This window comes from Oncorhynchus kisutch, unplaced genomic scaffold (assembly GCF_002021735.2).
Source record: "Oncorhynchus kisutch isolate 150728-3 unplaced genomic scaffold, Okis_V2 Okis04b-Okis11a_hom, whole genome shotgun sequence".
Taxonomy (NCBI): Eukaryota; Metazoa; Chordata; class Actinopteri; order Salmoniformes; family Salmonidae; genus Oncorhynchus; species Oncorhynchus kisutch.
In genome coordinates this window covers 5,906,014-5,931,272 of record NW_022261981.1, presented here as the reverse complement: position 1 = coordinate 5,931,272, position 25,259 = coordinate 5,906,014, and the positions used below count along the sequence as shown (strand labels likewise).

General features: G+C 42.4%; 1 protein-coding gene across 3 annotated transcripts in view; it reads right to left on the bottom strand.

The window, feature by feature from the left end:
* Window positions 1–25,259, bottom strand: part of pald1a (phosphatase domain containing paladin 1a) — a 115,280-nt gene that overhangs the window by 18,497 nt on the left and 71,524 nt on the right. For all 3 annotated transcript variants that reach the window (XM_031813075.1, XM_031813074.1, XM_031813076.1), the window contains one exon: window positions 5,651–5,806. In XM_031813075.1, the coding sequence (XP_031668935.1) occupies window positions 5,651–5,806 (156 nt within the window). The remainder of the gene's footprint in view (window positions 1–5,650; window positions 5,807–25,259) is intronic.

Below are 25,259 nucleotides of genomic sequence, written 5' to 3'. Positions count from 1 at the left end.
AAGGTAAGGACAGTAATACCTACGACTAAATCACCGATCTTAGTCTAACATATTGTTTATAACAGGAGGATGGTGAAGGTAAGGACAGTAATACCTACGACTAAATCCCCGATCTTAGTCTAACATATTGTTTATAACAGGAGGATGGTGAAGGTAAGGACAGTAATACCTACGACTAAATCACCGATCTTAGTCTAACATATTGTTTGTAACAGGAGGATGGTGAAGGTAAGGACAGTAATACCTACGACTAAATCACCGATCTTAGTCTAACATATTGTTTATAACAGGAGGATGGTGAAGGTAAGGACAGTAATAAGACTAAATCACCGATCTTAGTCTAACATATTGTTTATAACAGGAGGATGGTGAAGGACAGTAATACGACTAAATCACCGATCTTAGTCTAACATATTGTTTGTAACAGGAGGCTGGTGAAGGTAAGGGCAGTAATAAGACTAAATCACCGATCTTAGTCTAACATATTGTTTGTAACAGGAGGATGGTGAAGGTAAGGACAGTAATACCTAGGACTAAATCACCGATCTTAGTCTAACATATTGTTTATAACAGGAGGATGGTGAAGGACAGTAATACGACTAAATCACCGATCTTAGTCTAACATATTGTTTGTAACAGGAGGCTGGTGAAGGTAAGGACAGTAATAAGACTAAATCACCGATCTTAGTCTAACATATTGTTTGTAACAGGAGGATGGTGAAGGTAAGGACAGTAATAAGACTAAATCACCGATCTTAGTCTAACATATTGTTTGTAACAGGAGGATGGTGAAGGTAAGGACAGTAATAAGACTAAATCACCGATCTTAGTCTAACATATTGTTTATAACAGGAGGATGGTGAAGGTAAGGACAGTAATAAGACTAAATCACCGATCTTAGTCTAACATATTGTTTGTAACAGGAGGATGGTGAAGGTAAGGACAGTAATACCTACGACTAAATCACCGATCTTAGTCTAACATATTGTTTGTAACAGGAGGATGGTGAAGGTAAGGACAGTAATACCTACGACTAAATCACCGATCTTAGTCTAACATATTGTTTGTAACAGGAGGATGGTGAAGGTAAGGACAGTAATACCTACGACTAAATCACCGATCTTAGTCTAACATATTGTTTGTAACAGGAGGATGGTGACGGTAAGGACAGTAATACCTACGACTAAATCAGCGATCTTAGTCTAACATATTGTTTATAACAGGAGGATGGTGAAGATAAGGACAGTAATAAGACTAAATCACCGATCTTAGTCTAACATATTGTTTATAACAGGAGGATGGTGAAGGACAGTAATACGACTAAATCACCGATCTTAGTCTAACATATTGTTTGTAACAGGAGGATGGTGAAGGTAAGGACAGTAATACGACTAAATCACCGATCTTAGTCTAACATATTGTTTGTAACAGGAGGATGGTGAAGGTAAGGACAGTAATACCTACGACTAAATCACCGATCTTAGTCTAACATATTGTTTGTAACAGGAGGATGGTGAAGGTAAGGACAGTAATAAGACTAAATCACCGATCTTAGTCTAACATATTGTAATGGTAGATTCATGTGCAACTTCAACCTATATGGAACCTGATATTGTTTATTTAACTAGGCAAGTCTAGTTACATCTGTTTATAGCCCATCCAACTACCTCATCCCCATGTTAATTGTGTTGTCTGTTCACACTGCTATGCTTTATCTTGGCCAGGTCGCAGTTGCAAATGAGAACTTGTTCTCAACTAGCCTACCTGGTTAAATAAAGGTGAAACAAAAAATATTTAAAAAATAAATAAAAAAATATTGTTATTTATTTAGTTTTTTTGCATCTTTGCACCCCAGTATCTCTACTTGAACATTCATCTTCTGCACATCTATCACTCCAGTGTTTAAATGCTAAATTGTAATTACTTCGCCACTACGGCCTATTTACTGCCTTACCTCCCTAATCTTACCTCAGTTGCACACTGTATATAGACTTTTCTATTGTGTTATTGACTGTACGCTTGTCTATTCCATGTGTAACTCTGTGTTGTTTGTGTCGCACTCCTTTGCTTTGCCTTGGCCAGGTCGCAGTTGTAAATGAGAACTTGTTCTGGTTAAATAAAGGTGAAATAAAAGTTTGTAAGTGTCAATTCTAATTTTCAATAACGGCCTACCGGGGAACAGTGGGTAACAGCTTCCCTCAGTGGTCCTATAGGACAGTAACAGCTTCCCTCAGACTGGTCCTATAGGACAGTAACAGTCAGCTTCCCTCAGACTGGTCCTATAGGACAGTAACAGCTTCCCTCAGACTGGTCCTATAGGACAGTAACAGTCAGCTTCCCTCAGACTGGTCCTATAGGACAGTAACAGTCAGCTTCCCTCAGACTGGTTCTATAGGACAGTAACAGTCAGCTTCCCTCAGACTGGTCCTATAGGACAGTAACAGCTTCCCTCAGACTGGTCCTATAGTATAGTAACAGTCAGCTTCCCTCAGACTGGTCCTATAGGACAGTAACAGTCAGCTTCCCTCAGACTGGTCCTATAGGACAGTAACAGTCAGCTTCCCTCAGACTGGTCCTATAGGACAGTAACAGTCAGCTTCCCTCAGACTGGTCCTATAGGACAGTAACAGTCAGCTTCCCTCAGACTGGTCCTATAGGACAGTAACAGTCAGCTTCCCTCAGACTGGTCCTATAGGACAGTAACAGTCAGCTTCCCTCAGACTGGTCCTATAGGACAGTAACAGCTTCCCTCAGACTGGTTCTATAGGACAGTAACAGCTTCCCTCAGACTGGTCCTATAGGACAGTAACAGTCAGCTTCCCTAAGACTGGTCCTATAGGACAGTAACAGCTTCCCTCAGACTGGTCCTATAGGACAGTAACAGCTTCCCTCAGACTGGTCCTATAGGACAGTAACAGCTTCCCTCAGACTGGTCCTATAGGACAGTAACAGTCAGCTTCCCTCAGACTGGTCCTATAGTATAGTAACAGCTTCCCTCAGACTGGTCCTATAGGACAGTAACAGCTTCCCTCAGACTGGTCCTATAGGACAGTAACAGTCAGCTTCCCTCAGACTGGTCCTATAGGACAGTAACAGCTTCCCTCAGACTGGTCCTATAGGACAGTAACAGCTTCCCTCAGACTGGTCCTATAGGACAGTAACAGTCAGCTTCCCTCAGACTGGTCCTATAGTATAGTAACAGCTTCCCTCAGACTGGTCCTATAGTACAGTAACAGCTTCCCTCAGACTGGTCCTATAGGACAGTAACAGTCAGCTTCCCTCAGACTGGTCCTATAGTATAGTAACAGCTTCCCTCAGACTGGTCCTATAGGACAGCAACAGTCAGCTTCCCTCAGACTGGTCCTATAGGACAGTAACAGCTTCCCTCAGACTGGTCCTATAGGACAGTAACAGCTTCCCTCAGACTGGTCCTATAGTACAGTAACAGCTTCCCTCAGACTGGTTCTATAGGACAGTAACAGCTTCCCTCAGTGGTCCTATAGGACAGTAACAGCTTCCCTCAGTGGTCCTATAGGACAGTAACAGCTTCCCTCAGACTGGTCCTATAGGACAGTAACAGCTTCCCTCAGACTGGTCCTATAGGACAGTAACAGCTTCCCTCAGACTGGTTCTATAGGACAGTAACAGCTTCCCTCAGACTGGTCCTATAGTATAGTAACAGTCAGCTTCCCTCAGACTGGTCCTATAGTATAGTAACAGTCAGCTTCCCTCAGTGGTTCTATAGGACAGTAACAATCAGCAGACCACCATGGCTTATATCATTATGGAATGTGTGAATGCAGGGCTGGCTATCAGAGATGGACTGATGTTTTCATCTAGTTCTTATCTACAGCAAACATATTGCCTTTGCATAAGTGTTGAATATTGTGTTGCATAAACACACACTCACAAGCACTTATCAAACCATTTTAATGTATGGCACAGTCTGAAAGAGTATCTCTCCACGGCTGAAGGATATGAATTCACATGGGTACTTCTGTTTTCCATCGATTCTGTGAAACATGTCGCGTTTCAAGGCATTAGCCAATCAACATGTTGCGTTTCAAGGCATTAGCCAAATAGGACCTCTTACAGTATCTCATAAGAATCTCATATTTCTTGGTTTACCTTTCCCTCTCAGTTACTCAGCCTCTTCCTTCAGTCCTAGTTCACCATTCCTCAGCCTCTTCCTTCAGTCCTAGTTCACCATTCCTCAGCCTCTTCCTTCAGTCCTAGTTTACCATTCCTCAGCCTCTTCCTTCAGTCCTAGTTCACCATTCCTCAGCCTCTTCCTTCAGTCCTAGTTCACCATTCCTCAGCCTCTTCCTTCAGTCCTAGTTTACCATTCCTCAGCCTCTTCCTTCAGTCCTAGTTTACCATTCCTCAGCCTCTTCCTTCAGTCCTAGTTTACCATTCCTCAGCCTCTTCCTTCAGTCCTAGTTTACCATTCCTCAGCCTCTTCCTTCAGTCCTAGTTTACCATTCCTCAGCCTCTTCCTTCAGTCCTAGTTTACCATTCCTCAGCCTCTTCCTTCAGCCCTAGTTTAGATTTAAGCTATTTGGGATACAACCTGTTGCTTTCTCCACACTTGTGAATAGAATGAAGGCAGCCGCTCCATTTTCTGAATAGATTGATTGATTCTCAGCTGGCCTTGTATGAAGCTGCTGAAATTGATTCTCAGCTGGCCTTGTATGAAGCTGCTGAAATTGATTCTCAGCTGGCCTTGTATGAAGCTGCTGAAATTGATTCTCAGCTGGCCTTGTATGAAGCTGCTGAAATTGATTCTCAGCTGGCCTTGTATGAAGCTGCTGAAATTGATGAATGTGTCAGTCTGTGAGGAGGAGCGAGGGGTGCAGAGGGGGGTTGGTTGTATGTGCCGTGGATCAGATATCAGATCGCCTGGGTCTGGAAACCTGCCACACGTTTCCTCACTGCACAGAAAAGGGCTGACGGGGGCCTTTTCCTTCATAAGCCACAGCAGCATTATTCTGAGATTTCATTGGACTGGTAGAGGTCAAAGAAACCGAAACGAGGACATCTGACAACTGGATATAAGAATACAACATAGTACAAAAACAGTAATAACTGGCCCTTGATGTTGGATCATATCTTTTTTTTTTTTTTTTTTAAATAAGATAAAAGTACATTTAATTCACCTATTTAGTTCATGAATGTGACTGAAATTTCCCTCATTGAAAAGCATTTTTTCCCCATAGAAAAACAAAATGGGGGAACATGTATTTGGAATTGATATTTCAGTTTAGTTCCTGAATTGACTGAAATGAACTATAATTCACCCCAGCACTGTAGTAATGATGAATGTAATTATATAGCCTCATTCTGGGTCAGAATTTACTATTGGGTCAGTGTTTCTACTGTTCTGCTGTGTGAATGGGAGGCCAACCCAATGAAGATATATTATATTCTATTCCAGCCCAGTCTAGTCCAGTCTCTTCTATTCTAGGCCAGTCTAGTCCAGTCTCTTCTATTCTAGGCCAGTCTAGTCCAGTCTCTTCTATTCTAGGCCAGTCTAGTCCAGTCTCTTCTATTCTAGGCCAGTCTAGTCCAGTCTCTTCTATTCTAGGCCAGTGTACGGCTACGTTAGTCCACTGTGAGTTGCGCTGTGTGAATGAACGGGAGGCCCACTAACCTGTTGCATCCAGGTGGTGAAGGATCGTTGCCAGGAGTTTTTCTTCTCCAGATGCAGGTAGCTGTTGAAGAGAATCAGGTACATGTAACGCTCCAGATACTGGACACTCTTCAGAAGCAGCTGCTGCACCTCCTTCTCACTCTTACCACTTTTAATCTGCAGGGGAATCACGGAAAGAGGAGAGTCATTATTTTTTTTTAAAGGGCCCTCCACACCAAAGGATGATAACTGTAACTATAAAAACATTTAAAAGTTGTTTTAGTTCAAGTGAACAACAGCATCCACACTACAACAGTAACTAATACACGATGCAGAAGAAACAAGACTTTATTTTAGGTGAACTATTCCTTTAATTCATGTTGTGGATCAGACTACTATGAGATTGGGGAGGCAGGTAGCCTAGTGGTTAGAGCGTTAGGCCAGTAACCAAAAGGTTGCAAGATCAAATCCCAGAGCAAGGTAAAAAAAGAAATCTGTCGTTCTGCCCCTGAACAAGGCAGTTAACCCACTGTTCCTAGACCAGTTAACCCACTGTTCCTAGACCAGTTAACCCACTGTTCCTAGACCAGTTAACCCACTGTTCCTAGGTAGGCCGTCATTGTAAATAAGAATTTGTTGTTAACTGACTTGCCTAGTTAAATAAAGGTAAAATAATATAAAGATTGACCTCTAGACATATCTCACCTACTTCTGACCAGGGGGAATCATGGGAAAAGAGAAGTCATTATTATGGGTGTGGTCTCATTGGTAAACACTGTCACTAGCAACGTGAAGGTCATGGGTTCAATTCATCGGGAATCAGATCACACACAGTAAATGTATGTCACTTTGGATAATAGTGTCTTCTCAGTACTACAGTATATAGTGTCTTCTCAGTACTACAGTATATAGTGTCTTCTCAGTACTACAGTATATAGTGTCTTCTCAGTACTACAGTATATAGTGTCTTCTCAGTACTACAGTATTTAGTGTCTTCTCAGTACTACAGTATATAGTGTCTTCTCAGTACTACAGTATATAGTGTCTTCTCAGTACTACAGTATTTAGTGTCTTCTCAGTACTACAGTATTTAGTGTCTTCTCAGTACTACAGTATTTAGTGTCTTCTCAGTACTACAGTATATAGTGTCTTCTCAGTACTACAGTATATAGTGTCTTCTCAGTACTACAGTATATAGTGTCTTCTCAGTACTACAGTATTTAGTGTCTTCTCAGTACTACAGTATATAGTGTCTTCTCAGTACTACAGTATATAGTGTCTTCTCAGTACTACAGTATTTAGTGTCTTATCATTATTTTCCCTGGTGTCTGTTTGGCCAAGCATGAACACAGCACAGCCTGGTGAGAGTAAATGACAACCCTTTCAACAAGGTCAGATAGCTGTAGGTCTTCTCTAATAGGCTAGAACTGTAGCCAACCATTCAATACCTCTCTACGCACTAATGACTCCTGGGATATCATTTATACCATCTTGGTCTCGGTTGACATTTAACCTTCAGAAATAATGGGTGAGCAAATGAGGGCTAACAATACCAATGTTTTCCACACTTCATAGGACAAAGAAACGATTTCCTATGATTTTCAGGGAACCCAGGACTGTGCACAGCAGTGTTTCCGACTCATCAAACATCTAAATGATTGCCACCACGGCAAGTAAATATGGAACATGAAAAATAATTTCTGCCGAGGCACACTTTGAAGATGCTAGAATTTACTTTTCCTCTGCCAACAAAAATGAGTAATGAACAGAGAAATCAGACAACACTATAATAGAACAGAATACAAATATGCCAAAACATGCATCCTGTTTGCAACAAGGCACTAAAGTAATACTGCACAAAATGTGGTAAAGCAATTCCCTTTCTGTCCTGAATACAAAGTGTTAGTAATGTATTGAATTTTCACAGAACATGAGTACCACTCTCCATATTTTCAAGCATAGTGGTGGCTGCATCATGTTATGGGTATGCTTGTAATCGTTTTTCAGGATAAAAAAAAACAAAAACAGAATGGCACTAAGTACAGGCAAATCCTAGAGGAAAACCTAGTTCAGCCTTCTTTCCACCAGACACAGGGAGATAAATTCACCTTTCAGCAGGACAATAACTTAAAACACAAGGCCAAATCTACACTGGAGTTCTTTACCATGAAGACAGTGAATGTTCCTTAGTGGCCGAGTTACAGTTTTGACTAAAATCTCATTTAAAATCTATAGAAATATATGAAAATGGTTGTCTAGCAAAAATATAAACGCAACATGAAACAATTTCTAAAATACTGAGGTCACAGTTCTATAAGGAAATCAGTCGATTAAAATAAATTCATTAGGGCCTAATCTATGGATTTCACATGACTGGGCAGGCGTGCAGCCATGGAGGGTATAGACCAACCCACTTGGCAGCCGGATGTCAAGGTCCCGTATTCATTCAGACTAAATGGAAGAAAACAGAAACGGGGAGGGACAACCTGAACTTAAGAAGCGCTAATTTACAACGGAATACTATTTGCTACGGTGTGCACTAATGAACATGACCCAGGAAGTCCCTCTTCCTATTTCAGTGTGTTCTCCTCTGTTTGTTGCAGTAGCAGATACGTATCAAAGTGGGCATACAGTTGTACTCGTTCTCCACTCTCCAACGTTATGTCTAACTGAAAAGACTAACCAATCAGGACAACTGAAGAAAAGAAAAAACATCAGATGGAATCCAATGACAATCATTTACATCGTTCTCTCTACGCTGAGTAACCTTGATAATGGGGTCCTTTTTCAATAACTGGTTACTGGCACCATGGTATCTGCTGACGAGGCTCTTCTAGCAGCGGTTTCGTCCCAACCTGCACCCTATTCCCTATTTAATGCACTGCTTCTTTTACCAGGGCCCATAGGGATTATGGTGAAAAACCGTGGACTATATAGGGAGCCATTTGGGATGTAGTCCATTAGTCAATGTCAGGAACGAAGGTTTTTAATGTGAAGCTTTGATTGCTTTGGGCCTTGAGCTAACGGAGTACTAATGCTTCAGAGTGTTTGTAATGGCAAGGTTGGAGGGGGGTGGGGGGTAGAGGGGTGAGCTAACCCTGGACCGGAGTACTAATGCTTCAGAGTGTTTGTAATGGCAAGGTTGGAGGGGGGTTGGGGTGGGGGCTAACCCTGGACCGGAGTACTAATGCTTCAGAGTGTTTGTAATGGCAAGGTTGGAGGGGGGGGTAGAGGGGTGAGCTAACCCTGGACCGGAGTACTAATGCTTCAGAGTGTTTGTAATGGCAAGGTTGGAGGGGGGGTAGAGGGGTGAGCTAACCCTGGACCGGAGTACTAATGCTTCAGAGTGTTTGTAATGGCAAGGTTGGAGGGGGGTTGGGGGTGGGGGGTAGAGGGGTGAGCTAACCCTGGACCGGAGTACTAATGCTTCAGAGTGTTTGTAATGGCAAGGTTGGAGGGGGGTTGGGGGTGGGGGGTAGAGGGGTGAGCTAACCCTGGACCGGAGTACTAATGCTTCAGAGTGTTTGTAATGGCAAGGTTGGAGGGGGGTTTGGGTTGGGGGGTAGAGGGGTGAGCTAACCCTGGACCGGAGTACTAATGCTTCAGAGTGTTTGTAGTGGCAAGGTTGGAGGGGGGTTGGGGGTGGGGGGTAGAGGGGTGAGCTAACCCTGGACCGGAGTACTAATGCTTCAGAGTGTTTGTAATGGCAAGGTTGGAGGGGGGGTAGAGGGGTGAGCTAACCCTGGACCGGAGTACTAATGCTTCAGAGTGTTTGTAATGGCAAGGTTGGAGGGGGGGTTGGGGGTGGGGGGTAGAGGGGTGAGCTAACCCTGGACCGGAGTACTAATGCTTCAGAGTGTTTGTAATGGCAAGGTTGGAGGGGGGTTGGGGGTGGGGGGTAGAGGGGTGAGCTAACTCTGGAACGGAGTACTAATGCTTCAGAGTGTTTGTAATGGCAAGGTTGGAGGGGGGTTGGGGGTGGGGGGTAGAGGGGTGAGCTAACCCTGGACCGGAGTACTAATGCTTCAGAGTGTTTGTAATGGCAAGGTTGGAGGGGGGTTGGGGGTGGGGGGTAGAGGGGTGAGCTAACCCTGGACCGGAGTACTAATGCTTCAGAGTGTTTGTAATGGCAAGGTTGGAGGGGGGTTGGGGGTGGGGGGTAGAGGGGTGAGCTAACCCTGGACCGGAGTACTAATGCTTCAGAGTGTTTGTAATGGCAAGGTTGGAGGGGGGTTGGGGGTGGGGGGTAGAGGGGTGAGCTAACCCTGGACCGGAGTACTAATGCTTCAGAGTGTTTGTAATGGCAAGGTTGGAGGGGGGTTGGGGGTGGGGGGTAGAGGGGTGAGCTAACCCTGGACCGGAGTACTAATGCTTCAGAGTGTTTGTAATGGCAAGGTTGGAGGGGGGTTGGGGGTGGGGGGTAGAGGGGTGAGCTAACCCTGGACCGGAGTACTAATGCTTCAGAGTGTTTGTAATGGCAAGGTTGGAGGGGGGTTGGGGGTGGGGGGTAGAGGGGTGAGCTAACCCTGGACCGGAGTACTAATGCTTCAGAGTGTTTGTAATGGCAAGGTTGGAGGGGGGGTAGAGGGGTGAGCTAACCCTGGACCGGAGTACTAATGCTTCAGAGTGTTTGTAGTGGCAAGGTTGGAGGGGGGTTGGGGGTGGGGGGTAGAGGGGTGAGCTAACCCTGGACCGGAGTACTAATGCTTCAGAGTGTTTGTAATGGCAAGGTTGGAGGGGGGTTGGGGGTGGGGGGTAGAGGGGTGAGCTAACCCTGGACCGGAGTACTAATGCTTCAGAGTGTTTGTAATGGCAAGGTTGGAGGGGGGTTGGGGGTGGGGGGTAGAGGGGTGAGCTAACCCTGGACCGGAGTACTAATGCTTCAGAGTGTTTGTAATGGCAAGGTTGGAGGGGGGGTAGAGGGGTGAGCTAACCCTGGACCGGAGTACTAATGCTTCAGAGTGTTTGTAGTGGCAAGGTTGGAGGGGGGTTGGGGGTGGGGGGTAGAGGGGTGAGCTAACCCTGGACCGGAGTACTAATGCTTCAGAGTGTTTGTAATGGCAAGGTTGGAGGGGGGTTGGGGGTGGGGGGTAGAGGGGTGAGCTAACCCTGGACCGGAGTACTAATGCTTCAGAGTGTTTGTAATGGCAAGGTTGGAGGGGGGTTGGGGGTGGGGGGTAGAGGGGTGAGCTAACCCTGGACCGGAGTACTAATGCTTTCAGAGTGTTTGTAATGGCAAGGTTGGAGGGGGGGTAGAGGGGTGAGCTAACCCTGGACCGGAGTACTAATGCTTCAGAGTGTTTGTAGTGGCAAGGTTGGAGGGGGGGTTGGGGGTGGGGGGTAGAGGGGTGAGCTAACCCTGGACCGGAGTACTAATGCTTCAGAGTGTTTGTAATGGCAAGGTTGGAGGGGGGTTGGGGGTGGGGGGTAGAGGGGTGAGCTAACCCTGGACCGGAGTACTAATGCTTCAGAGTGTTTGTAATGGCAAGGTTGGAGGGGGGTTGGGGGTGGGGGGTAGAGGGGTGAGCTAACCCTGGACCGGAGTACTAATGCTTCAGAGTGTTTGTAATGGCAAGGTTGGAGGGGGGTTGGGGGTGGGGGGTAGAGGGGTGAGCTAACCCTGGACCGGAGTACTAATGCTTCAGAGTGTTTGTAATGGCAAGGTTGGAGGGGGGTTGGGGGTGGGGGGTAGAGGGGTGAGCTAACCCTGGACCGGAGTACTAATGCTTCAGAGTGTTTGTAGTGGCAAGGTTGGAGGGGGGTTTGGGTTGGGGGGGTAGAGGGGTGAGCTAACTCTGGAACAGAGTACTAATGCTTCAGAGTGTTTGTAATGGCAAGGTTGGAGGGAAGAGGAGGGTAGAGGGGTGAGGAGGGACAGGAAGGAGTTGAGGGGTGAGGAGGGGGGTAGAGGAGTGAGGAGGGACAGGAAGGAGTTGAGGGGTGAGTAGGGGGGTAGAGGGGAAAGCGGGGACAGGAGGGAGTTGAGGGGTGAGGAGGGGGGTAGAGGGGAAAGGGGGGACAGGAGGGAGTTGAGGCTAGCTCCCTGTAGCATCAGCAGTCTGAGCAGAAAGCAGAATGTATTAAGACGACATGATAATTCATATTTGTAACTGCCAGAATGAGGTGTGTTTGGGGTCTTATAGAAAATGTTGCGAAATTAAATGAATTGCAATTTAAAAAGGTGACACTAACTGTATAAGGACAAACTAAAGAAACATTCTATGGCGCATTGGGGCTAATGACAACTGGTCCTTTTACAATGTCAATGTCACGTTCTGACCTTTATTTCCTTTGTTTTGTCATTATTTATTTTTACAATGTCAACAGATAATAAATAGGTGGACTGGTGGAAATACACACCTGAAGATGTGTACAGTACCAATACATGGCCTTTTCACGGCGGGAAAGAGGAGTCAGTGGTACTTCCTGTCCATTCCCAAACAGGGGCGGGAAAGACACCGCCTCCGTAAAGGAGTCAGTGGTACTTCCTGTCCATTCCCAAACAGGGGCGGGAGAGACACCGCCTCCGTAAAGGAGTCAGTGGTACTTCCTGTCCATTCCCAAACAGGGGCGGGAGAGACACCGCCTCCGTGAAGGAGTCAGTGGTACTTCCTGTCCATTCCCAAACAGGGGCGGGAGAGACACCGCCTCCGTGACGGAGTCAGTGGTACTTCCTGTCCATTCCCAAACAGAAAAGCGAGAGATCACAGTGTTCCGAGGTTCTGTCCCAAATTTAACCCTATTCCCTATATAGTGGCCTACTTGTGACAAGATGAACTAAGACCGAGTAACTATATCAAGGGAATAGGGTGCCATTTGGGACTTCAGACTGAGGTTGTTAAACGTTGTGCAGACGTCGGTGGTCAGCGCATGACATAATAAAAGGCATGTCATATTTTAAAAACATAATGTAGATGCATCCCTCTCCTCTCCTCTGGTCCCCTCTCCTCTCCTTTCCTCTCCTCTCCTCTGGTCCCCTCTCCTCTCCTCTCCTCTGGTCCCCTCTCCTCTCCTCTGGTCCCCTTCTCCTCTCCTCTGGTCCCCTCTCCTCTCCTTTCCTCTCCTCTCCTCTGGTCCCCTCTCCTCTCCTCTCCTCTGGTCCCCTCTCCTCTCCTCTGGTCCCCTTCTCCTCTCCTCTGGTCCCCTCTCCTCTCCTTTCCTCTCCTCTCCTCTGGTCCCCTCTCCTCTCCTCTCCTCTGGTCCCCTCTCCTCTCCTTTCCTCTCCTCTCCTCTGGCCCCCTCTCCTCTCCTCTCCTTTCCACTGGTCTCCTCTCCTCTCCTCTGGTCCCCTCTTCTCTCCTCTCCTCTGGTCCCGTCTCCTCTCCTCTCCTCTGGTCCCGTCTCCTCTCCTCTCCTCTGGTCCCCTCTCCTCTCCTCTCCTCTGGTCCCCTCTCCTCTCCTCTCCTCTGGTCTCCTCTCCTCTGGTCTCCTCCCCTCTCCTTTCCTCTCCTCTCCTCTGGTCCCCTCCCCTCTCCTTTCCTCTCCTCTCCTCTGGTCCCCTCCCCTCTCCTTTCCTTTCCTCTCCTCTCCTTTGGTCCCCTCTCCTCTGGTCCCCTCTCCTCTCCTCTGGTCCCCTCTCCTCTCCTCTGGTCCCCTCTCCTCCCCTCTCCTCTCCTCTGGTCTCTTCTGACAGCTGATCTAACCGGGCAACACGTGAATTCTGTCCGTCTATCTGAGAACCCTGTGAGGCTCATATTCATTAGTGCACAGCGTAGCAAAAACGTTTTCATTAGAAACTAAACGGAAGAAAACAAAACAAAACGGTTAGGGACAACCTGAACTTAAGAAACGCTAATTTACAACTGAACACCATTTTCTATGGTTTGCTACAGTGTGCACTAATGAATATGACCCAGGAAGTCCCTCTTCCTATTTCAGTGTGTTCTCCTCCGTTTGGTGCCTATTGAACAGGACCCTGATCCCCCTGTGCACCTTGCCTTCCCAGAAGGCTCTGAGGCAACACTAGTTCAGCGTGCTCACCCTCCTCTCAACTCTCTCTTCAGCCTGAATATAACACAGCGCCCATTCCTGGCAGACACGTGTGCTCCAGATAGACAGAGACACACACACACACCTGCACAGCACACACACACACACACCTGCACAGCACACACACACACCTGCACAGCACACACGCACACACACACCTGCACAGCACACACACATCAGCTGTGACTGCACACTTCTTGACACCTCCTCCCATACAACAGACAGACGTTTTCTGCATGCTCCTCGAGGACAACACATCACACCATAAAAACCCTAAATGTGCATTGACTTAAAAACAGGAAGTCATCTGTCAATTAGTACCCAACACAAAACAGGCTACCTACACTGGGCTGGCACTAGTACACTGGGCTGACACTAGTACACTGGGCTGGCACTAGTACACTGGGCTAGCACTAGTACACTGGGCTGGCACTAGTACACTGGGCTGGCACTAGTACACTGGGCTGACACTAGTACACTGGGCTGGCACTAGTACACTGGGCTAGCACTAGTACACTGGGCTGACACTAGTACACTGGGCTGGCACTAGTACACTGGGCTGGCACTAGTACACTGGGTTGGTACTAGTACACTGGGCTGGCACTAGTACACACTGGGCTGGCACTAGTACACTGGGCTGGCACTAGTACACACTGGGCTGGCACTAGTACACAGGGCTGGTACTAGTACACTGGGCTGACACTAGTACACTGGGCTGGTACTAGTACACTGGGCTGGCACTAGTACACTGGGCTGGTACTAGTACACTGGGCTGGCACTAGTACACTGGGCTGACACTAGTACACTGGGCTAGCACTAGTACACTGGGCTGACACTAGTACACTGGGCTGGCACTAGTACACTGGGCTGGCACTAGTACACTGGGCTGACACTAGTACACTGGGCTGGCACTAGTACACTGGGCTGGTACTAGTACACTGGGCTGGCACTAGTACACTGGGCTGACACTAGTACACTGGGCTGGTACTAGTACACTGGGCTGGCACTAGTACACTGGGCTGACACTAGTACACTGGGCTGGTACTAGTACACACTGGGCTGGCACTAGTACACACTGGGCTGGCACTAGTACACACTGGGCTGGCACTAGTACACACTGGGCTGGCACTAGTACACACTGGGCTGGCACTAGTACACACTGGGCTGGCACTAGTACACACTGGGCTGGCACTAGTACACACTGAGATCAGCTGTGACTGCACACTTCTTGACACCTCCTCCCATACAACAGACAGACGTTTTCTGCATGCTCCGAGAGGTCAACACATCACACCACTAGTGCTGGTGCTGCTGGGGTTATAATATGGTGTGGAAAGAGTCTGTGTCACTTTCTGACCATAGTTCTTTAGTCTTTTCTTTGTTTTAGTGTTGGTCAGGACGTGAGCTGAGTGGACATTCTGTTTTGTGTTTCTATGTTGGGTTTGTTGTTTGGCCTGATATGGTTCTCAATCAGAGGCGGGTGTTTGTCATTGTCTCTGATTGGGAACCATATTTAGGTAGCCTGTTTTGTGTTGGGTTTTGTGGGTGGTTGTCTTCTGTCTTTGTGTCATTGCACCAGATAGGACTGTTTCGGTTTTCACTTTTGTTGTTTTGTATTTTGTAGTGTTCTCGTGTATGGTCTTGATTAAACATGTTGAACTCTAAGCACGCTGCATTTTGGTCCTCCTCTCCTTCAGAGGAAGAAAACCGTTACAGTCTGCTCTTTATTTATAGCTGTGTGTCTCACTAATTGCTGAGTTGTGTCATTATCCTCTTGGTGTCCATCAAGGATTAATGACAAAGGTTCAAGTTGAATTAATGAGCAGAAGGTATTAAAATTACACTTGATGTTCACTTTTAATGACCAGGAGCACCTATTCCCTTTATAAAGGGTTATAACCAGGAGCACATATTCCCTTTATAAAGGGTTATAACCAGGAGCACCTATTCCCTTTATAAAGGGTTATAACCAGGAGCACCTATTCCCTTTATAAAGGGTTATAACCAGGAGTACCTATTCCCTTTATAAAGGGTTATAACCAGGAGCACCTATTCCCTTTATACAGGGTTATGACCAGGAGCACCTATTCTCTTTATAAAGGGTTATGACCAGGAGCACCTATTCCCTTTATAAAGGGTTATGACCAGGAGCACCTATTCCCTTTATAGGGCCCTGGTTATAACCCTTTATAAAGGGAATAGGTGCTCCTGGTTATAACCAGGGCCCTATAAAGGGAATAGGTGCTCCTGGTTATAACCAGGGCCCTATAAAGGGAATAGGTACTTCTGGTTATAAACCAGGGCCCTATAAAGGGACTAGGTGCTCCTGGTTATAACCAGGGCCCTATAAAGGGAATAGGTGCTCCTGGTTATAACCAGGGCCCTATAAAGGGAATAGGTACTTCTGGTTATAAACCAGGGCCCTATAAAGGGAATAGGTGCTCCTGGTTATAAGTAGTGCCATATAAAAGGGAATAGGTACTCCTGGTTATAAGTAGTGCCCTATAAAGGGAATAGGTGCTCCTGGTTATAAGTAGTGCCCTATAAAGGGAATAGGTGCTCCTGGTTATAACCAGGGTCCATAGGGTTCTAGTCTAAAGTCATATATAGAGAATATGGTGCGTGGGACACATACAGGATGTTTGAACAGAGGCAGTCAGAAGTTGAAGCATTCCCCTTCCCCTGCCTTTCTAATAAGGACAGAGAGAGAGAGACACTACAGTAGTATTAGATCTGGATTCTAATACTTCATCTTGGCTCGATTGAGCTTGCCTGGTGAGATGGAACCAATAGAAAACTGCAAACCCCGCCCATCTGGCACTCCAGGCAGACTAAAATAAACCCCGCCGATCTGGCACTCCAGGCAGACTAAACTAAACCCCGCCGATCTGGCACTCCAGGCAGACGAAACTAAACCCCTGTCTACCTGGCACTCCAGGCAGACCAAACTAAACCTCTGTCCATCTGGCACTCCAGGCAGACTAAACTAAACCCCGCCCATCTGGCACTCCAGGCAGACTAAACTAAACCCTGTCCATCTGGCACTCCAGGCAGACTAAACTAAACCCCGTCCATCTGGCACTCCAGGCAGACTAAACTAAACCCCCGCCCATCTGACACTCCAGGCAGACTAAACTAAACCCCGTCCATCTGGCACTCCAGGCAGACTAAACTAAACCCCCGCCCATCTAGCACTCCAGGCAGACTAAACTAAACCCTGTCCTTCTGGCACTCCAGGCAGACTAAACTAAACCCTGTCCATCTGGCACTCCAGGCAGACTAAACTAAACCCCCGCCCATCTGGCACACCAGGCAGACTAAACTAAACCCCCGCTCATCTGGCAATCCAGGCAGACTAAACTAAACCCATCCATCTGGCACACCAGGCAGACTAAACTAAACCCCCGCCCATCTGGCAATCCAGGCAGACTAAACTAAACCCCATCCATCTGGCACTCCAGGCAGACTAAACTAAACCCTGTCCATCTGGCACTCCAGGCAGACTAAACTAAACCCCGTCCATCTGGCACTCCAGGCAGACTAAACTAAACCCCATCCATCTGGCACTCCAGGCAGACTAAACTAACCCCCGCCCATCTGACACTCCAGGCAGACTAAACTAAACCCCGTCCATCTGGCACTCCAGGCAGACTAAACTAAACCCCCGCCCATCTAGCACTCCAGGCAGACTAAACTAAACCCTGTCCTTCTGGCACTCCAGGCAGACTAAACTAAACCCTGTCCATCTGGCACTCCAGGCAGACTAAACTAAACCCCCGCCCATCTGGCACACCAGGCAGACTAAACTAAACCCCCGCTCATCTGGCAATCCAGGCAGACTAAACTAAACCCATCCATCTGGCACACCAGGCAGACTAAACTAAACCCCCGCCCATCTGGCAATCCAGGCAGACTAAACTAAACCCCATCCATCTGGCACTCCAGGCAGACTAAACTAAACCCTGCCCATCTGGCACTCCAGGCAGACTAAACTAAACCCCGTCCATCTAGCACTCCAGGGAGAATAAACTAAACCCCGTCCATCTGGCACTCCAGGCAGACTCTAGTAAATCTTTCTAATATGATAGAATTTGAACTCAGGTCTGCTGAGAGGACCTAGTATGTGGACTGAGAGGACCTAGTATGTGGACTGAGAGGACCTAGTATGTGGACTGAGAGGCTCTGTATGTCTGCTCCTGGACATATGGACTCAATTAGCAGGCACCGGGGTTGCCGAGGTAAAAAGGCCACTCAGAGTTCCTCTGTAACAGCCCTGCCCACCCAGATAAGCACAAGCATCCATTCATCAGTCCCCAACAGAGGATACCTCCTCCCTTCCTCCTCTCCTTCTAGTCCCCTACAGAGGATACCTCCTCCCTGGCTCCTCTCCTTCTAGTCCCCTACAGAGGATACCTCCTCCCTTCCTCCTCTCCTTCTAGTCCCCTACAGAGGATACCTCCTCCCTGGCTCCTCTCCTTCTAGTCCCCTACAGAGGATACTTCCTCCCTGCCTCCTCTCCTAGTCCCCTACAGAGGATGCCTCCTCCTTGATGCCTCTCCTTCTAGTCAAATCAAATCAAATCAAATTTATTTATATAGCCCTTCGTACATCAGCTGATATCTCAAAGTGCTGTACAGAAACCCAGCCTAAAACCCCAAACAGCAAGCAATGCAGGTGTAGAAGCACGGTCCCCTACAGAGGATACCTCCTCCCTAACTCCTCTCCTTCTAGTCCCCTACAGAGGATACTTCCTCCCTGCCTCCTCTCCTTATAGTCCCCTACAGAGGATACCTCCTCCCTGCCTCCTCTCCTTCTAGTCCCCTACAGAGGATACCTCCTCCCTGGCTCCTCTCCTTCAATTTAGTTATATTTCTGTAAATGCACAGTTTTTCACTCAGGAGGAGGAGTTTAAGAGTTTAAGCAGAAACCATAAGAGGACAAAGTCCATTCATGGTCAAGAGCACGCCACTTCTCCATAATGACGTGCGACTGCTATTTCTTCTGAAGGCATTGAGAATGAATCAAGTTCATTGGGAACAGTTTCTCTGTATAACGAGTCTAGGAACTAAAAGACCTTCAAGTGTTCTAAATGTTATGTTCCCGGGTTCTACTCATTCCACGGAACAATAGAACAGTGCATTAATGCAGAGACGGGTCTGAAAGAAACTGCCTTCAAGTCCGCTCAGCTGCCACGTGAGGCCTGACAGCCACCAATGGAATGGAATCAAATGCTAATTTCCAGGAAGCAACATTACCACTTCCTCAGATGTCCTTCCAGGTGTTATTATATAGACATTGTGTAGGTCACTGTACAGTTGGTGTTCAATCTGTGTAACAATGCATGTCCAAAATGGCCCCCTATCACCTAAATAGGGGTCAAAAGAAAGGCATTATATATTTATATATATATTTATATTTATATTTATATATGTATTTATTATGTATTTATATATGTATTATATATGTATTTATATTGTATTTATATTGTATTATATATGTATTATATATGTATTTATATATGTATTTATATTGTATTTATATATGTATTTATATATATTTATATTGTATTTATATATGTATTAATATGTATTTATATTGTATTTATATATATATTTATATCTGTATTTATATATGTATTATATATGTATTTATATATGTATGTATATTGTGATTTATATATGTATTTATATATATTATAATGTATTATATATGTATTTATATATGTATTATCTATGTATTTATATATCTATTTATATTGTATTTATATTGTATTTATATATGTATTTATATATGTATTATATATGTAATTTAATATATGTATTTATATATGTATTTATATATGTATTTATATGGTATTTATATATGTATTATGTATATATATATTATATTGTATTTATATAATGTATTATATATGAATTATATTGTATTAATATATATTTATCATTGTATTATATATGTACTTTATATAAGTATTTATATATGTAATTATATTGTATTTAGATATGTATTATATATGTAGTTTATATATATATTATATTGTATATTATATATGTATTATATATATATTATATTGGTATTTATATATGTATTACTATATGGATTTATATATGTATTTATATGTATTATATATGTATTTATATATGTATTTATATATGTATTTATATTGTATTTATATATGTATTTATATTGTATTTATATATATATTTATATGTATTTATATATGTATTTATATATATTTATATATGTATTTATATATGTATTTATATATATATATATTGTATTTATATTGTATTATATTGTATTTATATTGTATTTATATATGTATTTATATATGTTTATATATATTTTTATATATATTTTTGTATTTTTATATATATTTATACATGTTTATATTGTATTTATATTTATATTGTATTTATATTGTATTTATATTGTATTTATATATGTATTTATTTATTTATGTATTTATATGTATTTATATTGTATTTATATTGTATTTATATTGTATTTATATATATATTTATATTGTATTTATATTGTATTTATATTGTATTATATTGTATTTATATATTGTATTTATTATATTGTATTATATATATATTTATATTGTATTTATATTGTATTTATATTGTATTATATATGTATTTTATGTTTTTATATTGTATTTTGTATATATATATTGTATTTATATTGTATTTATAGTATTTATATATGTATTTATATTGTATTTATATATATATATTGTATTTATATTGTATATATTATATTATATATATTTATATTTATTTATATTGTATTTATATATGTATTTATATATTTATTATATGTATTTATATTGTATTTATTGTATTTATATATATATTGTATTTATATTGTATTTATATTGTATTTTATATGTATTTATATTGTATTTATATTATTGTATTTATATATTTATTTATATATATTTATATATATATTTATATTGTATTTATATATATATATTATATATATATTTATATTGTATTTATATTGTATTATATATTGTATTTATATTATATTTATATATATATTTATATTGTATTTATATATATATTTATATATATATTTTATATTGTATTTATATTGTATTTATTATGTATTTATATTGTATTATATATGTATTTATATTGTTATTTATATTGTATTTATATGTATTTATATTGTATTTATAATGTATTTATATTGTATTTATATATGTATTTATATTGTATTTATATATATATTTATATTGTATTTATATTGTATTTATATTGTATTTATATATGTATTTATATTGTATTTATATTGTATTTATATTGTATTTATATTGTATTTATTATTTTAATCCCAGGCCCCGTCCCCTGCAGGAAGGAGGACTTTTGGTAGGCCGTCATTGTAAATAAGAATTAGTTCTTAACCCGACTTTCCTAGTTAAATAAAAGTGAAATTTAAAACTATTTAGGGAATAGGGAACATTTAGGACACTGCCTTGCTTCCCCTCACCGACTCTCATTGTGAGCTGAGGGTTAAGGACCTCATTTAATGAACGGCTCAATTAAATGACTACAAAAGCTCAAAATAGCATCACTGTAGATAAAGGGAACACTTAGACCTAGGCTACATCCCAATTGGCTACCCTATTCCCTATAGAACGCACCCGTAGTGCACTATGTAGGTGACAGGGTGCCATTTGGGTCACAGCCTCAGTTAGATCCCTTGTCTCTTTCATTTCCTGTCCAGGGTTAACAAGTCGTCTAGAGTAACACAGACCTGCGTCACGACTTCCTCCTTACATTGGCTTCTCTATTGTGCAACAGGGGGAACATTACGGAGGTGCACAGTCACCCTACTAAAAAGGTTGGCCTTTTTTTTGTGTGTGTATAAAAAAATTTCTCTGTTCATTGATATATTTTTCTGGGGAATTGGAACAGTTTTGAGATCTCCAAAGAACGTCATGTGTGACCCTGATTTACGCCACTGCAGGAAAAAGGGTTTTAATGCCACTTCATTGACTTCCAGAAGGACGTCACTTCTGACGACTATATTGAACCAGGACAATGGAACAGGGAAATATAGGAACTCAAAAGGCTAATAATCTAAAGTACTATACTTCAAATCAAATAAAAGATTGTCGGGAACCCATTGTCCTCTGGAGTGGCAGGTCAATCAGCTCCTAAAGGTCAAACGCTGCTGTTAATGACATGACCTACTGGAATATGGAGAAAGGTCAAAGGTTATCACACAAGAAGAAGAAGAAAAGAAACATGAATGAATGCCAGCATATTTGAATTGACAGGCCTCATTCCTACTCTCACACACACACACACATACTGCGGTGCATAGAAGTGTCAGATCCAGGGGCCTCAGAGCCCATAAGAGCCCCAGTGGTTTTGTGCAGTAATGAAATCCCATCCCTCTCACTGTGCCACTTTATTTTGCATCGACACGGGATAAAATTTCCCCTCTGGCAAGGTTGTTCACGTCCCCGAGGTTGTTCGCGTCCCAGAGGTTGTTCGCGTCCCAGAGGTTGTTCGCGTCCCCGAGGTTGTTCACGTCCCCGAGGTTGTTCGCGTCCCCGAGGTTGTTCGCCGTCCCAGAGGTTGTTCGCGTCCAGAGGTTGTTCGCGTCCCAGAGGTTGTTCGCGTCCCAGAGAGGTTGTTCGCGTCCCAGAGGTCGTTCGCGTCCCGAGGTCGTTCGCGTCCCAGAGGTGTTCGCGTCCCAGAAGTCGTTCGCGTCCCAGAGGTTGTTCGCGTCCCAGAGGTCGTTCGCGTCCCAGAGGTCGTTCGCGTCCCAGAGGGTTTTTCGCGTCCCAGAGGTCGTTCGCGTCCCAGAGTTTGTTCGCGTCCCCGTCCCCTGAAACCCCAGGCAGTCTGGACACCCTCATCCATAGACACTTTTTCATAAACACCACCATTTTTCTCAAAATAACCCCAGCCAGAGAGCCAGCCAGCCAGTCAGCCAGTCAGTCAGACAGCAGCAGTCAGTCAGACAGCCAACCACGAACAGCCAGTCAGCCAGCCAGCCAGCCAGACAGCCAGCCAGTCAGTCAGACAGCCAACCAGACAGCCAGTCAGACGGTAGTAGGGTAATTAAAGCTATATATCATATGTGGCCTCAAGCTGCAGAGCTGGTCTTTATGGATCATCATAGCGGTGCCCCTAGTTGCTTTTTAAAAGGAGCACAGAGCCTCTGAATGGAACCAGACAGGCAGGAGAGAGATCGTCCCAAATGGCACCCTATTCCTACACAGTGCACTACTTTTGACCAGAGCCCTATTGGTAGTGTACTATGTAGGGAACAGGATACCATTTGGGACACATTCAGAGAGAGGATGGAGATGACATTTCTTTACGTTAATGATTTCCACAGATCTAGTCCTTTCACCTCTTTTTCCCAGTCGCCGGCCGTGCTGCTGCTGATCCAATCAAGATGTGTCCCAGACGGCACCCTATATTCCCTACATAGTGCACTACTTTTTTACGAGAACCATATGCAGGTTCTGTAGTGCATATGTAGGGAATATAGGGTGCCATTTGGGACACAGTCAGAGTTAGGAACGGGAGGGGCCAGGAGCGGAGCAGCTGAGTGGGAAGATACACATCTATCTGAAGGAATGTGTCCATCATATCCTGCCTGAAGAATGAATGTGTGAAGAGGTCAAGTGAACAAGAGTAACTGCGGTCTTTTAACATCGCCATTACGTTACAAAACGTCCACATTAATACAGCTGGGTGTTTTAAACCAGGGCTCGGAAATGACACCCCCCCTCCATCGTTTTGTTCTAAAACAGAACCATGATGTTGGGGGGGGGGGTCCCCTCTTCTGACTGGAAAAATAACGCTTTGAACCTTTACTTAAGTTAACCTTTAACCTTACTTAATTTAACCTTTAACCTTTATTTAATTTAACCTTATTTAATTTAACCTTGAACCTTATTTAATTTAACCTTGAACCTTTATTTAATTTAACCTTTATTTAATTTAACCTTTAACCTTTACTTAATTTACCTTTAACCTTTATTTAATTTAACCTTTAACCTTTACTTAATTTAACCTTTAACCTTTATTTAATTTAACCTTTAACCTTTATTTAATTTAACCTTTAACCTTTATTTAATTTAACCTTTAACCTTTACTTAATTTAACTTTAACCTTTACTTAATTTAACCTTTAACCTTACTAATTTAACCTTTAACCTTTATTTAATTTAACCTTTAACCTTATTTAATTTAACCTTTAACCTTTATTTAATTTAACCTTTAACCTTTATTTAATTTAACCTTTAACCTTTATTTAATTAGACACGTCAGTTATATTGTATTTATATATATATATATATATATATATATATTTATATGTATTTATATTGTATTTATATTGTATTTATATTGTATTTATATATGTATTTATATATATATATATATTTTATTGTATTTTTATTGTATTTATATTGTATTTATATTTATTTATATATGTATTTATATTGTATTTATATTGTATTTATATGTATTTATATTGTATTTATATTATATATTTATATATATTTATATATATTTATATTGTATTTATATTGTATTTATATTGTATTTAATTGTATTTATATATATATTTTATATATTTATTGTATTTATATTGTATTTATATTGTATTTATATATGTATTTATATTGTATATATATTGTATTATATTGTATTTATATTGTATTTAATTGTATTTATATTGTATATATATGTATTTATATTGTATTTATATATGTATTTATATTGTATTTATATTGTATTTATATTGTATTTATATGTATTTATATATGTATTTATATTGTATTTTATTGTATTTATTTTTTAATCCCAGGCCCCGTCCCTGCAGGAGGCCTTTTGGTAGGCCGTCATTGTAAATAAGAATTAGTCTTAACCGATTTCCTAGTTAGCCTTTGAGTGGGAACTGATACACATCTATCTGAAGGAATGTGTCCATCAATCCTGCCTGAAGAATGAATGTGTGAAGAGGTCAAGTGAAAACAAGAGTAACTGCGGTCTTTTAACATCGCCATTACGTTACAAAACGTCCACATAATACAGCTGGTGTTTTAAACCAGGGCTCGGAAATGACACCCCCCTCCATCGTTTTGTTCTAAAACAACCATGATGTTTGGGGGGGGGGTCCCCTCTTCTGACTGGAAAAATAACGCTTTGAACTTTACTTAATTTAACCTTTAACCTTTACTTAATTTAACCTTTAACCTTTATTTAATTTAACTTGAACCTTTATTAATTTAACCTTTAACTTTACTTAATTTAACTTAACCTTTATTTAATTTAACCTTTACCTTTACTTAATTAACCTTTAACCTTTATTTATTGAACCTTAACCTTTCTTTAATTTAACCTTTAAACCTTTATTATTTAATTTAACCTTAACCTTTATTAATTTAACCTTTAACCTTTACTTAATTTAACCTTAACCGTTACTAATTTAACCTTTAACCTTTATTTAATTAACCTTTAACCTTTATTAATTTAACCTTTAACTTATTTAATTAGACACGTCAGTTAAGAATAAAATCTTCTTTACAATGGCGGCCTACACCCGGCAGACTCAGACGACGCTGGCCAATTGTGCTCCGCCTACGGGACTCCCAGTCA